The sequence below is a fragment of the Acipenser ruthenus genome, chromosome 1 (genome assembly GCF_902713425.1).
Source record: "Acipenser ruthenus chromosome 1, fAciRut3.2 maternal haplotype, whole genome shotgun sequence".
NCBI lineage: Eukaryota > Metazoa > Chordata > Actinopteri > Acipenseriformes > Acipenseridae > Acipenser > Acipenser ruthenus.
In genome coordinates, this window is record NC_081189.1 from 68,738,031 (window position 1) to 68,756,030 (window position 18,000).

The 18,000-nt window shown below is 38.3% G+C and overlaps 1 protein-coding gene and 1 non-coding gene across 2 annotated transcripts; both read left to right on the plus strand.

Annotated features, from left to right (window-relative positions):
- The first annotated feature begins 543 nt into the window (after nucleotides 1-543).
- On the plus strand, nucleotides 544-16,343 carry LOC117420749 (SWI/SNF-related matrix-associated actin-dependent regulator of chromatin subfamily A member 5-like). Its single transcript, XM_034034350.3, has 24 exons — nucleotides 544-902; nucleotides 2,431-2,529; nucleotides 7,032-7,198; nucleotides 7,319-7,419; nucleotides 7,709-7,809; nucleotides 7,967-8,146; nucleotides 8,646-8,801; nucleotides 8,896-9,027; nucleotides 9,273-9,341; nucleotides 9,427-9,536; nucleotides 9,621-9,847; nucleotides 10,601-10,722; nucleotides 10,807-10,959; nucleotides 11,039-11,171; nucleotides 11,499-11,647; nucleotides 12,090-12,209; nucleotides 12,330-12,440; nucleotides 14,064-14,177; nucleotides 14,352-14,474; nucleotides 14,558-14,690; nucleotides 14,930-15,048; nucleotides 15,276-15,488; nucleotides 15,780-15,890; nucleotides 16,011-16,343. Exons 1-24 carry the CDS (start codon nucleotides 822-824, stop codon nucleotides 16,080-16,082), a joined length of 3,096 nt encoding a protein of 1,031 aa, XP_033890241.2. The 5' UTR covers nucleotides 544-821; the 3' UTR covers nucleotides 16,083-16,343.
- On the plus strand, nucleotides 10,410-10,547 carry LOC117421587 (small nucleolar RNA SNORA16B/SNORA16A family). Its single transcript, XR_004547522.1, has one exon. It is a non-coding gene; the product is annotated as a small nucleolar RNA SNORA16B/SNORA16A family (small nucleolar RNA).
- Nucleotides 16,344-18,000: the final 1,657 nt, after the last annotated feature.

Here is an 18,000-nt window from a genome sequence, read left to right on the forward strand (position 1 = left end):
CTTGCTTAAATTTAACATATAATGAATTGTCATTCATTATTTAATCTGTGTTACTTTTACCTCCCATAAGGAACTAGAGCACACTGGTTGATAAAAAAAAAAAAAGAAAACCCCGCGAAACTTTTTGTCAGTTTTGCGTCACATGACCCACTTCCTGTATCTCGTTCGAGATTGGAGAAGGCATTGGTAATTAACTAGTGTTTTCTATCAGAGCAGTTTAAACTGTTTTCTCTAGAAATTTATTCCTTGTACATTTCTTATTATAAATAATTTCTATAATAAACGATTTTTGCTGGCATAAAATAACTGCACTAATGTGTATGAGAAAAACGTAAAGCAGCTTCTTTCAGCTGTATGTACAGTTATCTCTCCCTTATTCTACACCTTATCTTTTCCATATATAGTAACGTTATTGTGATTACGTGTGTTTTTTAAGCATTGGGTCTGCACGTTATTTTACTGAATTGTAAACAACTGAGGCTGAAAAATTGCGAAAACAATATTTCCAATAAGCCTATGGTATTTCCCTGAGATGTCCCTTAAACAGTGTCGATTGTCAGATCTCGCGGTATTTGACGATTAAACTGGTTGGTGGGACTGTGTTGAAAAGCCGGGTGGTTTATGACCAGCAGCGGCGTGGTTTTGGTGGGTTGTTTGGTAATAATAGTAATATCAGGTTATCTGTGGTTATTGTCATTTCAAATTAATATTATTAATACTACTGCGCTCTTGCTGGGATAATCCAGAAGGCAAAACAAAAAGACTTCACTTTGAACGTTTGATTGTAAAGAAGAAGCCAGCGGAAAAGAAAGAAACAAAGCATGTCCGAGTCGGAGAACAACATCGTGGAGCAAGAGCAGCGGCTGGAGACAGCAGGAGCCGGAGCTGAACCTGGAGATGAGGTGAACAGTGGAAACTATTTATAACAAAAATACAACATGTTCTCCTTACAACAAGAGAAAAGAAATGTCTCGTCGTTTGAAAAAATACAAGTAATATGGAACTGTGCCTTAGAGTCTGTGTGTTTTAGTGTTATATAACGGTCTTCCTACATTTGTAGTTTTAGGTAAAATTAAATCCATACATAAAGTTACTTGCCTGATTGATAACGTTTTTTATACGCCATGCTAGTGATAGTGTTGCTTGCGTGTCATGATGTGGGTGTTTTTCATATCTTTTTCATTTCCTTGATAATTTTCGATCGAAGTATTATAACTATATGATCTGGAGCTAAAACTGAAAGCTGGCTTTAAAGTTCAATATACGGTGCCGTACTTTTTGATTTACACTGTCGTTTAAAGACCGCTGAATGAAGCTAAAAAAAGTGTGTTATTTCGTATCCTTGTTCGCTTGAAACATTTCTCTGTGTGTGTTTGTGTTTTACCGCGACGTCTTATGAGGAAAATTGAGCTAATTTAATTACATGTGTAATGTTTGGGTACAATTTCCCGTATAGTTAACATTTTTTTGTTTTTAAATAATTAACCTTTTGAAAAGTTGAATTTTTTTTTTATGCCCCTCTAATCGGCCTAGCTGAGTCTAGCTCCCGATCGTCCGCAACAGCGACAAGGGAGTGAAACCGCTCAGTAAGTCAAATCTGTTCCTGTCTTCCTGTTACGGAAGGGGGGGTTCATTATTCTTTACAATTTTTATGTGGCATAAATAGGAAAAGTGTACAAAACAGTACAGTAAATCCTCTGATTATTATTCTCCTCTTGCTTTACATTTTTGCTTTCTGCTCCAACTTCACGAACTGCTTTACTGTTACAGGAATCATTACTGTTTTGCATTGAGATTGCGTTATATTTGACTACAAACGAAATTCGTTTTTATTCTGTTTTATTTATTTATAATTTGCCTATTGCTTTAATACAATAGGCTAATCATAAGCCTTTATGATCATACATGTGTTGGTATCTTTATTTAATTGTTTTAAACAAGTCTGTAAAATGATGTATTCACCATCTTTAACACTTAATGTTTCCATCTTGTACTGCATAGAATGTGTATACCTATAGTTTACATGAATGATTAAAGGTCTTACCCATAGCATACATAACATATTCGCGATTAGTAACTTGCCACCCTAAGTCATTGAACCGTACCTGTGTTTTAAAGCAGAAAGGCTGATGAAACACATGCCCGTTTGGGCACCAGAATCATCATAGTTGACACCAAAGTAATATAAATGTTTTGCTAAATCTAACTCTTTAAAACAAGTTCACTGGGGACTGCAGCCTTGTAGGTTGTAGTAATGTTTGGTTTAAATTCTAGATTTGAAAAAAATACATTGGTGTGCAAAAGGTAAAACACAACAATTCACCCCCATACATATACAAATTAACACAGTAGGTCAAATAAATGCCTTGGTAATTAATTGTTTGACGATAAAAATCAAACCATGACTTTAATATGTTCTTGTTTGATAAGGAGGAAGAAACATCTGCACATGAAGAAGGACAAGGAGATGCCTCTCCAACCAAACAGAAGGATGCTCCAGAAATCCTTCCAGCCTATGAAGAGAAAATGGTAAATTTGGCAGTGCAGGTTTAATTTCTTAGTGGATTTTAAACCCAACGAAGTGCCCTGAAAGGGAGAAGTTGGTTTCTTGACTGACTTTTCTGCTCTTTGCTTATTTTTCTAGGTAACTCATCAGTCAGTCATACTTGTTCTGGCTGTCTCCAATTTTGAATTTGCAGCCAAGGGGTATTAAGTATTTCACTTTTAAATGCCAAGATAACTCTCTAGAACATTCCTAGATTCTGCTTGTTTTTTGTGAACACCATAAAGTGTGTTTTTCTTTGCATTTGGCATCCAGGTCATGCACTTCATCTTTGTGTGAGATTAAGTGCATGAATTAGGTGTTTCCCATTGGTTTGGTTTGGTCTGGTCATGGTCAGTATGCTGTTGGGCAACTGCAGAGTTTCAGCAGGTTGGTAAGGCAGAAATGATCGCAATTTACAGTTTAAAAGCAATTAAATATCTGGGAATATTCTGCCAATTTACAAGGGTGTTTATGAAAAAAAAAATGGATACAATCTATTTATCTATCATGTACCCTACTTGCTTCTCCAGTACCTTTTAAACCATGCAACAAATTATCTAAATTACTCAAAATATTAATTTAGTAACAATGCAAATGACATTTGTTCTGACTGATGCTACATTGAGCCACCGTTCTGTGAAAGTTCTTAAGTATACAGGCAATGCAGGATTCTTTGGGTACCCTGTTGCACATTCAGTTCCCCCAAGAAAGCATGAAACCAATTGGCCTATACTTATTAATGTGAAAAGACACGAACATACACAAAACTGCACATCGTGATCCCCTGGTGTCTACCATCTCTCAAGTAATGCAGCAAAACTAAGAGTAAACAGCTACTCTTATTGATGCTTATTGATCATTGTGAATACAGTAAATATACTACTTGTACTGGTTCCTTGTTTCAAATCCAGTATGAATACCAAGCAGAGGCACAGCACGTGTACCAATGCCAGATTTAAGCATTTTTTATATGCTGTGGGGCTAATCACAGTAGTTTGTTTAATAATCAATTTAAACAATTAATTTGAATAATTAAAATAGTCAAACCTACTTATGCAACCACCTTTATTTAGCGACCACCTGGTCTAAGTGACCACTTTAAATTCTTCCCAATGATATTTGTGTGTTTATTTAACTGTATTAAGTGACCACCTGTCTAATGCGATCAGCGACCACAATGCTCTTGCCCAGCAACGGACTCAAACCTGTATTAAGTTATAAGAAATATGGTTTTAAATGGTATGTTCTAAATTCAAAGGAATACAGTAACCAATTTAGCGCTCTCTTGTAAAAGAAGAGAGAAACGTGGCGAAACAAAGTCCTCCCTAGATGACAGAATTAAAGTTATTAAACTTGTAAAGACAGTAAGTGCCAGAAAATCTGCTCAATTTCGGCACTAGAAAGATGCAGATACAGCATTTTGAAACGGAAGGAACTAGGGCTTGAAGTTAAGTTTTTATTTTTGTTCACGTAACCGTGTTTTGAGCCAATTCAATATCTTAATGAAACTTAATTCCTAAACAAAGTCGCTTCTTTTTAACTTGATATCCTGATTGACTTGTGGATTCTTTTTTTCACTTTCTTCATTATTCGAACACAAGAGCAAGCAATGACATTAATCTCTTCCCCCAGATGCTACATTAACTTGCATTCCGTTCTCGCACTTGCCTGGGAACTAGGTAGCTTCCAATGTGTCAGTTTCGTGTTGTGTTCTTTCCCGCTAATTTAACAATGTTCTCGTAATTAGAATGTAGCGGCTTAAGACTTAAAGGCAAACTGTTAAAAGGAAAACAAAACTTCAAGCTGTACTTACAAGAGTATGAAACCAATGTGCGCGGTAATTGAAAAATATCTTATGCTTATGCTGCTGTTGGTTTCAGGATGCTGCTATTATTATTATTATTATTATTATTATTATTATTATTATTATTATTATTATTGTTAGAATTATTAATAATTCTTAGATGCCCTTACCCAGGGTGACTTACAGTTCTATATAAAAAATACATATCAAGAATTACAGTACAGTTAAGAGCAAGATATAAAATACAATGACTTCAGTCCTAATAAGAGCAAATACAAAACAGTACGATTTGATATTGGGGCAGTTCAAGAGCAGATAACAGTGTTGATAGTTACATCAGGGTTAGATACAAGTGCAAGTGAAATACAAAATACTACAGACTGGGTTACGTGCAGGATTAAATACAGTAAAAATAGGGAGCAGATAAGTGCAAGTTAAAGTGCATTAAAGGCAGAGTGCTATATTGTCCGGAAGGGAAGAGTTGAGTTTTACAGGTGTTGTCTGAAGAGGTGTGTCTTGAGGAGGCGCCGGAAGGTGGTCAGGGACTGGACAGTCCTGACATCCATAGGAAGGTCGTTCCACCAATGCAGGGCGAGGGTGGAGAAGGAGCAGGCTCTGGAGGCAGGGGAGCGTAGAGGAGGTACAGCCAGTCTTCTAGTGCAGGCGGAGAGGTCGGGTAGGGATGTAGGGAGCAATGTTCCCTCTAAGCTGCACAGCAATCTGGCGGGTGCCGCGCACCAAAACCAGGCCGCGCAGCACTGCACATGCTTACTTCATAATCTCACGCACTTCACTCTTCTAGCTTTAGGACCCTAAAATATATATATAATTTTTTTTTTCTGGATATAAATGCTGCACTGCCGCGGAGGTATCAATCACCTGCTTTGCGTATATCAGTTTGGACATCGAGGAAATCCTATTGGTTAAGAGAAACAAAGAGCTACCTAGCAATAGCCAATCGAGTGTGTTTAAGACATGCAGTGCCCAAAGGTTTAACATTTCATTCTAACACAGTACCCTAACTCTTCTGTATCAGTCAGTCGAGCCTGCATGGATTTTCCAGCTTATGATGATGTCACACTGCTGATAGTTTCCTGCTGAGCTACACAGACAGTGCTTCTGCCTCTATTGCTTTCATTCAAAACAACCCTTATTCAAGTACAGTTCCATTAGTAATATATCACAGCTAACGCTGGACTACAATTGTTTAATAACAATAACAGAAGTATACTTTCAACCAAACACTTAGTATGAGTTAAGCAGCTTATAGTTACTTTTAACAAGGTTCAAACACTGAGGCTTTTTATGCGCGCATTAAAAGTGCAAATTAACCTAACTATTTTAACAACTTTGTGGTTGCACCTACAATTACTTTAGTTCCACTAGGGAAAGGTAATAAAATTTATACTCAAGGGCTCCTTGAAGACCCAAAAGTCTGTAGAATAAATCTTCTGTTGTAGTTCAGTGTTCACTTTGTTGCAACAAATCTTCAAATCCAAGTTGGGTCTCCTTTATCTTCAAAACCCAAGTGGGGGTATCACGCACAGCTTGTGTGCTTCCTTCTTTCTTTGAATGCTTCGCCTAAAGGCAGACACAGTCTCTATCTGCTGTGTTTTTACAGCTGAACAGAAGCTAGTCAAAGCCGGGAATGGTTCTTATTGACACGTAGGTAAACTGCCTACGGATGTCTCTTTCCTTCCAGCAGGAGTCTTTTATTGCCGGATACAGAATCTTCTTGCAGTCCTGAGGTATACAGCTTCAAGCCAACTTCTGTTATGGAGCCCTGTGAGACTCTGAAACCAATTTGAAATACTGGCTGCAAGTTGACAGTTTTTATATAGGACTTTTGAAGAAAGACCTATTTATTACTGTACCTTCTGACTGTCTTCCACGTGCTGGGCAATTGTTTGCCTCGTCCTGCTTCTGCATGTCCAAATCGTCTCATGATCCATTTCTGTGTTCGTTCCAGTTCCTCCTTCTCCATAGATCCTGCTGGACTGCTACGATCTATAGTTCATGCTGTGGGCCCCCTCCCCCTTTGTGTCGGGTTAATTTAAAGTTCACTTAAGCAATAACCTCACCTTATCTCCTTTGTTCTATGTGCGGCATGGCCGGACGTTGCTTCAGTCACAAGTTCAACACGCTGTCCTGCATGCTGTGTGCTCAACCAAAATTAATCCAAGTGATTAATCCAGACATGCACGTATATCAAAAATAGTTTATTAATTCAAGGCAATTGTGCTTACAGTGCACACTTCTGGGATGTATAGTTAAGCTACTGTATTAATTTAATCCACTTTGAAAATCGTATTAAGTAAATTTTCTTGCACTGATTTTTAATTATCCTATATGTTTATTAGGCTTGAGGCAAGGTGGATGCATGCTTACGTACTCAAAGTATTTCTGATGTAGTGTTACTCCTTTGGGATCAAATGTAATTTGCAAAGTGGATGCATCCATGGTCACAGTGTACACTACATAGGAGGATAGTAATGCTTCAAGAACAGAAAAGAATATATTTACATTCTAGCCAAAACACCAGGAGTTAACCCCTTGCGTTTTAATATTGTGCTTCACAAAATTGATTCCTTTTGCCTTTGCAGTTTCTAGTCTTCACTGTGGCTAAAGTTTGAATGGCAAAATGGGTATTTCCTGCTAAAAAATTTTCTGGTCTATCAACAGCTGGCTGACCGGTCAAACCGATTTGAGTACTTGCTGAAACAGACTGAAGTCTTCGCTCACTTCATTCAGCCTGCTGCTCAGAAAACTCCAACCTCGCCTCTGAAAATGAAGCCTGGCCGCCCCCGCGTAAAGAAAGATGAGAAACAGAACCTTCTGTCTGCCGGAGAGTAAGTTAACCCATATACAGCAGTGTTACTCCTCAGGGAACATAAAATACGGGTGTTTAAGCAACTGAGTGTGGAAAGGCTTCTCTATCCGGAAGACTTTATACATTTCTCTATCTGTAGTAATCGTCATCGTCGAACCGAACAGGAAGAGGACGAGGAGCTCCTGACTGAGAACAGCAAAGCTACCAACGTCTGCACCCGCTTTGACGAGTCTCCCTCCTGTGAGTGCACCTTTTCATCTATCAACACATTGGAAATACTGCTTTTCAGTGATGCTTGTGTACTAGGTGGCTAGAAAGGGTTGTCTACAGAACAGTAACCCAAAGTCGGCATAAGTCACATAAGATGCTCTGAGGTGTGCATCCTTATTGAAAGGGGAATTAACCAAACCCGTTTTTGCTGTTGGGACTCAATTTATTGTTGAAACCTAATACCTAGAAAGAAAGATCTTAATGTAGTTCTGTTTGCATATTCTTGTGTGTGTTTAATTTACAATTTATTTTTAAACAGATGTTAAATGTGGGACAATGAGAGATTACCAGATTCGTGGGTTGAACTGGCTGATTTCACTGTATGAGAATGGCATCAATGGTATCCTTGCGGATGAAATGGTAATTTTGATGTACTTCATGAATTTGTGTGTGTCGGATCATTTTGAGCTATAGAAGTCAAACCAGTAACTTGTCACTTGGGGTTTCTAATCAACTTTGAATTGCAAAAATCTTTATATTTAATCTACTATGTTGATCTGTTTTGTTTTCTATATAGGGTCTGGGGAAAACCTTGCAAACCATTTCTCTGCTTGGGTACATGAAGCACTACAGAAATGTTCCAGGTCCGCACATGGTGTTGGTCCCCAAGTCTACGCTGTACAACTGGATGAACGAGTTTAAACGATGGGTCCCATCGCTGCGGGCTGTCTGCCTCATTGGAGACAAGGACCAAAGAGTGTGTACAGCCTTGCAGGGTTATGATTTAATATATATATAACCAATGGAGAAATATGTTGTCAATGAAAGTATTTCTTATATGGCTAGTATTTTGTAGTCCAGGCATACATTGTTTCGATATTGGTGTGTGACATCATAGCCTTCATCTTTATTTACAAAGACTACATTTTTCCTTTTAAACTACGCATGTTTATCTAATGCTGAGCGCTATGTGGCCCATTCCCGTAAAGCGTGTTTGTTCTAACCAGGTTATACAAATGCATACAGTAATAAGTATTCATTGTTGGCCAAGTCTCTTTCTCTTCCATTGAACAATTTCAGATTAAATATTAAAATCTAGAGAACAAAAAGGGGTTTTAAGTGTATGAACAAACTTAACAGTAAACAATCACCAAAAATGACAAGAAAATTAATTGTTGTGAACACTGAGAATATGCACTTGATTACCTGTACAAAATAAGCTTTCGCTATGTTATTCCATGCCCTCTGTTTTGCAGGCAGCTTTTGTTCGTGATGTGCTTCTTCCAGGGGAGTGGGATGTCTGTGTGACCTCCTATGAAATGCTGATCAAAGAGAAATCTGTCTTCAAGAAGTTTAACTGGAGATACCTTGTGATAGATGAGGCCCACAGGATCAAAAATGAAAAATCGAAGGTGTGTACCCCAGAGATTTGATGTTTAACAGTTCAGTATACAGCCGTTTAAGTGATTTTGACTGTACTGTATTTTCTGCACTTGTCATTTGCAGCTCTCAGAAATAGTACGGGAGTTCAAGACAACCAACAGGCTGCTGTTAACAGGAACGCCTCTTCAGAACAACCTGCATGAGCTTTGGGCTCTTTTGAACTTCCTTTTGCCTGATGTGTTCAACTCCTCAGAAGTACGTTTCATACTTTTTAGTTCATGCTGTAATTTTAATTTGGTGTCGTACAATGTTGCCTATAGAAGTAGAAATTGATTCCTCTTAAATTGATTGGATCCTGCGTGATTATTAACAGGTAGAGTAGTGTACACATAGATGAACTACATATAAAGGCAGGATTTATCTATTAACTTGAGTCTACAGAATGTGGGGTTTTACATGGGTAGCTGTTTGTTCTATTAATTCCCATTTATTTTTTCTAGGATTTTGATTCATGGTTTGATACCAACAATTGTCTTGGGGACCAGAAGCTTGTTGAGCGTTTGCATATTGTAAGTCTAAAGAAATCTTATACTTAATTAAAGCTTCTTATTTTGCATTTTAAAAACATTAGTTTCCCCTCTTCCCACGCACAAGGTATTGCGACCTTTTTTGCTCAGGAGAATTAAGGCTGAAGTAGAAAAGAGTTTGCTCCCCAAGAAAGAAGTGAAGATGTACGTGGGCCTCAGCAAAATGCAACGAGAATGGTAAGTGGCAAGAACTGAAATGCATTTGGATCTACTTTGCTGCAAAAGTTTGTCCAGCCATCTAACTACTATTGATTTGAACAGGTACACCAAGATTTTAATGAAGGATATTGACATTTTAAACTCTGCTGGGAAGATGGACAAAATGAGGCTGCTGAACGTGCTGATGCAGCTGCGAAAGTGCTGTAACCACCCGTACCTGTTTGATGGAGCTGAGCCCGGGCCCCCATACACCACTGACATGCACTTGGTGGTCAACAGTGGGAAGATGGTGGTGCTGGACAAGCTGCTGCCCAAAATGAAAGAGCAAGGTCAGTGTGTGCACAGTTTTATACTGTTGATATCCAACCTAACTTTGCTTGTATTACTTTTTTGCTTAAAATGAGTTAATAAATCTTGTTACTGTTGTGTGTGTGTGTGTGTGTGTGTGTGTGTGGTATGTTTTTTCCCCTTCTCACTGCTATTGATAAATCTGTTGGATAAGGACTCTTGGAGCAAATGTAGTATTACTTGCGTCCAGTATGGGCAGTGTGTCACAGGGGACATGTTAATGGTTGCAACTTTAAACTTAGTTGGCAGGATATGATGACCTGAAACAACAATACAAAGTTATTCTCTGTACAAGAAGAATACATTGGTTTTCTTTATACACATACCCAGTTGCTCTGAAGACATGTACAGGTAACGCTGTGCATTGGATGCTAGTGACATCATGCTTTAGTGAAGTGGTTAGACTCCCTTTACTATATTTTAATATTTTTCTAGACTTTCAATTGATGCAAATGTTCTGATGCATGTTTAAATACATTTACAAAAAAAAAAGAATAATTAACCTCTGGGAGTAATTGTTGCTGTAACGGCCAGCCATTTATTTAAGGCCCTTCTCAAAACCATTTCGGTAGTCACTAATGTGACCAGTCTAAAAGGAGCCAATATTGAACCTTCCCATGACAGTCGCTGCTCAGTTTTGTATATGTACCTAATTAGCAACATTTGCGGGAAAGGACAGTTACTTGTGTGTGTCAACACCATTGTAGTTTTCTTATGGTGGTTATTCTTTCCAGGTTCTCGTGTGCTGATCTTTAGCCAGATGACCAGGATGCTGGACATCTTGGAGGATTACTGCATGTGGAGAAACTATGGGTATTGCCGACTTGATGGTCAAACAGCACATGAAGAGAGACAGGTAAGCTTAAAAGTAGATTGTGCCGTTGCTTAATGCTTTTCAAAGTAACTTATTTATTTAACTTTTTTTTTTTTTTCTTTAAAGAATTCCATCAATGCTTTCAATGCTCCAAACAGCTCCAAGTTTCTGTTCATGTTGAGTACTCGTGCAGGTGGTCTTGGAATCAACCTCGCCACTGCAGATGTTGTCATAATCTATGATTCTGACTGGAATCCCCAAGTAGACCTTCAAGCTATGGTAAGATAGTAACAGTAATGAAGGTTTAGTTCAAATCTTTGTGTCGAATATTTGTACTAAATCTGCATTCCCCCCTTAGGATCGAGCCCATAGAATTGGTCAGAAAAAGCAAGTCCGGGTTTTCCGGTTCATCACGGATAACACTGTAGAGGAGAGAATTGTAGAACGAGCTGAGATGAAACTCAGGCTGGATTCCATTGTCATTCAGCAAGGTAAACCTGAACTTCACCGGAGTGCTGCTCAAGACTACATCTGGAATGTTTAACTATGTGGTTATGTTTAAGCCATTCACAGACGCGAATGTGTTGGCAGTCCTTTGTTTTGACCCTGTTTTTTATTTTCTTTTTCTGTCAAAATAGACTATTACTACTGAGTCCCCACTGAGGGTGCTGAACACAGAACTTTGCAGTATCCCATTCCCTGCTTGAGCTGTTTTGTTTAAATGCCACATAAGACCCTGAAGCAGCTTTCAGGTGTTTCAGTGGCTTTTGCTTGTATAGTTGAACATTTAAATTTATATATTTTTCTCCACTTCTTAGGAAGATTAGTTGACCAAAACTTGAACAAACTTGGTAAAGATGAAATGTTGTCAATTATCCGGCACGGTGCTACCCATGTGTTTGCATCAAAGGATAGCGAGATCACAGACGAGGATGTTGATGCCATTCTGGAAAGAGGAGAAAAGAAGGTATCTGAGGATGTACACGTTAAATCAGGGGTGTCAAACTCCAGTCCTCGAGGGCCGCAGGGTCTTTCTGGTTTTCATTCAAACTTAAGATCTCAATTAACATAATTGATCAAATTATTTGTTGAATTTGACATTTAATATTTTTCAAGGTCTTTTTACAGTTTATGGTTTTTAAAAATGCACTTGATTCAAGGTACACTACCTATGAAACATTTTGAGGCGCGAAGAGGAAGTGTTAAATGTGTCCAGTTAATCACATAATTAGACCAATTAAGTAATTGAAAGCTCGGGTGGAACAAAAGCCAGAAGACACTGCGGCCCTCCAGTTTGACTCCCCTGCTTTAAAGGAACAGTACAGAGTTGGGTTTTGGTTAGGAGATTGAGTTTTTTAAGCAACCCATGAAAAGAGGAGGATATTCACACTTATTTACCTTCCTTTCAGACTGCAGAGATGAAAGAGAAGATGATGAAGATGGGTGAAAGTTCTCTGAGGAACTTTACTATGGAAACAGATAACAGTGTGTACAATTTTGAAGGAGAAGACTACAGGGAGAAAAAGAAGGTATTTTAAAGTGTTTGAGATGGTATTCATCCCATCTATGCATTGATCTTTCTGCAAGTCTGTAAAGCATATGTTAAGTAATAATCCAAAGGTGCCCAATTTCTGATCATCTTGCCACAGATGGCCTTTACAGAGTGGATTGAGCCGCCCAAACGAGAACGAAAAGCAAACTATGCTGTCGATGCTTACTTCAGAGAGGCCCTGCGTGTCAGTGAACCTAAAGTACCCAAGGTAGGCTTATTTTTTTTTATTGCATTTATATAGCGCTTTTTATACAAAAGTATCGTAAAGCACTGTACAGTACATAGCAGAAAAAAAGACCAAAGTACATTTGTATAGCATGTCACACACACAACTGTCACAATTAGACCATTTAAATAACATATTTAAACTGTACACAATACAAAAGCAGCAATATTTTAAAGTTACATTAAAACCCACTAAGGTAAGAAAGCCATTTCATAAAAGTGCATTTTTAATTTTGACTGGAAAATTGTAATGGTCCCAGCTTCCCTGACAAACGAAGGCAGAGCATTCCATAATTAAGGAGCTCTACAAGAAAAAGCCCTACCTCCCGTGTTGCTTTTGTTGACCCTAGGAATAACCAGCAGCCCCGCATCCTGTGATCTCAGAGTGCGGTTTGGAAGATACGGGGTCAGTAACTCCTGCAAATAACTAGGTGCTAATCCATTCAGGGTCTTGTAAGTTAACAGCAAATTCTAAAAATCAATTCTATACTGCACAGGGAGCCAGTGTAAAAAGGCCAAAACGGGTAATATGTTCACTTGTCATGGTGTTAGTCAGAATTCTAGCAAGTCAGAACAAGCTGCAAGCAGAATACCGCACATTTTGGGACACCAGAAAAAAGTGCATTACAGTAATCAATTCTAGATGAAACAAAGGCATGCATTAGTCTCTCAGCATTAGATACGGAAATAATTGGTCTACGTTTGGCTATATTTCTCAAATGGTAAAAAGATACTTTAGTAACTTCCTTAATGAGTCTCAAATGAGAGATCAGGATAAAAGATGACCCCCAAGCTCTTTGTTTTTTAGTTTAAGTTTTGATGAGACTGCAAGGGTTGAGCGCCTGTAATCCCACATTTCCTTTTAGTTGGTTCTGTGAGCCCACTAGTATAACCTATGTTTTATCTGAATTCAGCATTAGAAAATTCTGTGACATCCAATGCTGGATGTCTAAGGCAAGTAGCTATTCACACCCAGGCAGAAGAAATTCCTGGCTTTAGTAACAAATATAGCTGGGTGTCATCAGCATAGCAATGGAAGTTCACTCCGTGTCTGCGGATAATGTCACCTAACGGTAGCATATATAATGAAAACAACAAGGGACCTAGAATGGAGCCCTGTGGAACACCAAAGACAACTTCCGATAATGCCGATTTTACCTCCCCAATAGAGACGAACTGAAACCTATCAAAGATAAGATTTGAACCAGGATAGGACAAGGCCAGACTTTCCTACAGTGCTTTCAAGATGATTCAGTAGGATGGAATGGTATACAGTATCAAAGGCAGCACTTTGATCTAGAATAATTAAAACTGATGGAAAGCCTGAGTCCGGGCTTATCGGCAGATAATTCACAACTCTGACAAGGGCCATCTCGGTGCTATGTGCAGCATGAAAACCAGACAAACTTTTCAAATATACCATTGAGTTAGACATTTTTGTAATATAATTGCAACAACTCACTCTAGAACCTTCTCTAAGAGTGGTAGGTTGGAGATTGGCCTATAGTAGGCCTATTTCATCCCAAATCCACATGTGGTGTTACGCATTGGGAATACACTTGGAATGTTGTGACTTCGTTACAGTGAACTTCTTTTTCTCCTTAAGGCTCCACGTCCTCCCAAGCAACCCAACGTCCAAGACTTTCAGTTCTTCCCTCCTCGTTTGTTTGAGCTGCTGGAAAAAGAGATCCTTTACTACAGAAAAACTATTGGCTATAAGGTATGTTGCTGTCCATAATAGAATGTGGTGTGAAATAACATGGTGCCTTCAGTGTACAAATTGGAATTCCTAAGACTTTTTTTGGTTTTATAATTTCTGTGAACACGTTGTCTTAAGGAGTAACAATGCTTTATCTGTTGCCAAGTGAAAAGATTTTGTTAATTTTTTTGCCAGGTCCCTAGAAATCCTGAAGTGCCCAATGCAGTTCAGGCACAGAAAGAGGAACAGAGCAAGATTGACGAAGCAGAGCCTCTTAATGAAGAAGAATTGGATGAAAAAGAGAAACTCCTCACCCAGGTAAAGCCTGCAAAAAATCAGAATGTTCACAAAATGAATGTTGTGCCACACCCCCCTTCACAACTTTTCCTCTATGTTTGCAGGGTTTCACTATTTGGAACAAAAGGGATTTTAACCAGTTCATCAAGGCGAATGAGAAATGGGGACGGGATGATATTGAGAATATTGCACGGGAAGTAGAAGGCAAATCTCCAGAGGAAGTGATGGAGTACTCGGGTAAGTGTCTGTCTCGTGAAAACCAATCACTATTGCATCAAGACACAAACTTTATGACCACCCATCTGTTTCAAAACTAATAGGTTCTGCTAATATTCCATATTGGTTAGTATTACCAGTGGCATTTATTTTCTCTTCCCTCACCTGAAGCCCAGCTAACAGCACAGCTATTTGTTGTTTGCTTGTGAACCCTTGCTCCAGTAATCACTGTTTCAAATCTAATTAATCCATTCCCTTAGCTGTTTTCTGGGAGAGGTGCAATGAGCTACAGGACATTGAGAAGATCATGGCACAAATTGAAAGGGGGGAAGCCAGGATTCAAAGGAGGATCAGCATCAAAAAAGCACTTGACTCCAAGGTAAGTTGTACTGCTTGCCCAAGTTGAATCAATATAAATTATACTTATATGTGAATGTGTGATGAGATTGTAGAACTAATTGTGTGTGTGTGTGAGAACTGTGACTCAATTGCTGATGCATTTTATATTTGTATACAAATATGGCAATCCTTTTCCCACCCCCCGTAGCTATTGCTGTGTACAATATAGTACTATTGCTCCACTAATCTTTTTTTCCCCAATATCAGATTGGCCGTTACAAGGCTCCCTTCCACCAGCTGAGAATATCCTATGGCACTAACAAAGGAAAGAATTACACAGAGGAGGAAGACCGTTTCTTGATCTGCATGCTGCACAAGCTGGGCTTCGATAAGGAGAGTGTTTATGACGAGCTGAGGCAGTGCATTCGTAACTCTCCACAGTTCAGATTTGACTGGTTCCTCAAATCCAGGACAGCTATGGTGAGATCAGGGTCAGGGTTTAAGACCTTTTTAACCCTCTGCATCTATACAAAACCACCACCACCAGCAGCTTGCATTTAACAGGGCAAGAAGGTGACTGTTTTACCAAACCAAATAAACTACGGCAGTTCCTGTTATGAGCTACCTCTGCACCTGTAACACTAACTTCTAACTCTGTTCTAGTAGTACCAGAGGGGGGAAAACCATTAGGCATGTCTTATTGTTCTCTGCAACACATTTCAACATAAGCTATGTCAAGCCTTTTCTGAATGTGTGCTTTTTCTCCCATAGGAACTGCAAAGGCGTTGCAACACCTTAATCACTCTGATCGAGAGGGAGAACATGGAACTAGAGGAGAAAGAGAAAGCAGAGAAGAAAAAACGAGGACCACGACCTTCCTCTGTGAGTTATTCTTAATTATCCTAGGTACAGTTTATACCAACTGTTACAGCAGTGAGTGAGTGCCAATATTATGGGTTAATTGTCTGACCTAAAGCAATTTTTGTGCTTCTCTCCAATCAGCTCCAAAAACGTAAGGCAGATGGGACCCCAGATGGCCGTGGAAGGAGAAAGAAATTTAAAACTGTCAACTGAACACCTTTATATTCCATTACATTTAAATAGTAGTTTTTTTTGTTTTTGTTTTTTTTGTCTGGTTTTATTTTACGGGTCTTTATTAAATGTACTGTATAAACTCTCTAGTAATTAAAATGACTGTTTCACATCTGTGTACTGTACTAGGAATGTAGTACTTAATACAGGTATGACTTCTAGTGATTTACAAATGCAACAGCTGTGCTGAACTTTGTTTTTTACCATTAACACTTGAAGTAATAAATACCTTTTGTTATTTAAGTCTTTGGTTTTATTTTCTTCTGTGTTTTTTTTAAGCCAGTTTACATTTAAGCCTTCTAAGAAATCAGAAAGGCATGTTGAAAATATGAAGGCTGTTCAATTAATGTTCTAATTTCGTGATTTAGAAACTAATTTCTCTCATTGGTTTGCCTAAGACCGGCACAAATCCAAGGGCAGTATTCAAATTTTAGTTGCTCAAAATAGTATCATTTGCTAAACTGTTCAGTAACTATATAAATTTAAACTTTTGCAAAAATACTTCATTTTCAGTGAACTACCAATTATTGAAAGAAAAATCATCAAGAGACTTAAGGAGCTGTTAACGAATATTATATGGTAGGTTGTTACGAGAGGCAAGTTAGTGAAGTTTGGGGGAAAAATCACTAGCCTAGAGATGAGACTGCATTGCAGTACGGTTTTGTCTTGGGGTTCCCCCTTGGTCGTGATCGATGTGCCCTCAAAGTAAGGCTCCCCAATGTCAAGCTTTGTTGGACCCTCAGCCCTGGTGAAGGTGGAGATAACAAACAATGACAAAACGAGAACGTCCAGACCAAGTATTAGTATGGGATAAACAACGCAAAGTGTTGAATCAGTAAAGACTATATTCAGAGACTATATTCAGAGTTTATTCCACTTGAAACATTTCTTCTTTTAATTTTTTGGTAGAATATGGGGTAAAATTGTTGAAGTGAGATGCATAGGACACTGACTAATACTCGTCTTTACCCTGGAAAGTAAGGTAGGCATTTAAAAAAAATGGTTTAAATGAGGAATGAAAAACTACATCTCCCAGAATGTCAGTAATCCAAGAACACTGATTTGACTGACAATCAGTTAGGCTAATACACCTGTTCTTATTTAACAAGCTAGGCAGCTATAAAAGGACAGGTTTCAAAGAAAATGGGTGTCTGTCTGTAGACCCTGAATACAGTGTACATTAAAACAAAGTATATTAAATCTGTAGCTTGTGAAATATTAAAAGTCAGTAAGCCTGATAAGTGGTCTGACTTGGTTAGGGATCCTGTTACATTTAGTTAGCTTTCCAAAACAGGAGCTAGGATTTATTTGTTTTATATTGTTTGTTAAGCTGTGTTCGTACTGGAAAAGGGATACCAGGGAACTAAATAAACATACGGGACCCGTCCTGTTTAAACCCATCCTGTCGACCGTGCTTTATCAACCAAAGACAGTCAGCAACCTAGAACTGTGTTCAAAGTTATACTGTAAATAAAGAAGCTTTTGTCACAATTAAGTATGAAAACTTTTTTTTACATTGGTAATCTATAATTGTATTGCTTTTAACAATATTAAATGATAAAATGAAATTGCAAGCCCTTTTCTAAATAATACTATAATTAACCAATTGTTGAAATGATTGTTGCTTAATAAAATGGTATTCCCTTTTCTGTTGAATTGAATTTTCTGTGACTTTGGAGCACAAACTGGATTTGTAAATAATCTATCTGCCATGCACTCCCCTTCTCTTCAAAGCCACACAGCCACTTGTAGAAGATTAGAATTAATCAATCAAAAGATCAAAGGGTGACGTCGCAGAAATGTTTTAAGCTTGAAAAAGTTAAATATTTGAATAACACCAGGTACACCTTTTGTAAGAGTCGGTTTTTGTGTTTATGGGGTTTTTTTCAGTTTTAAAAGA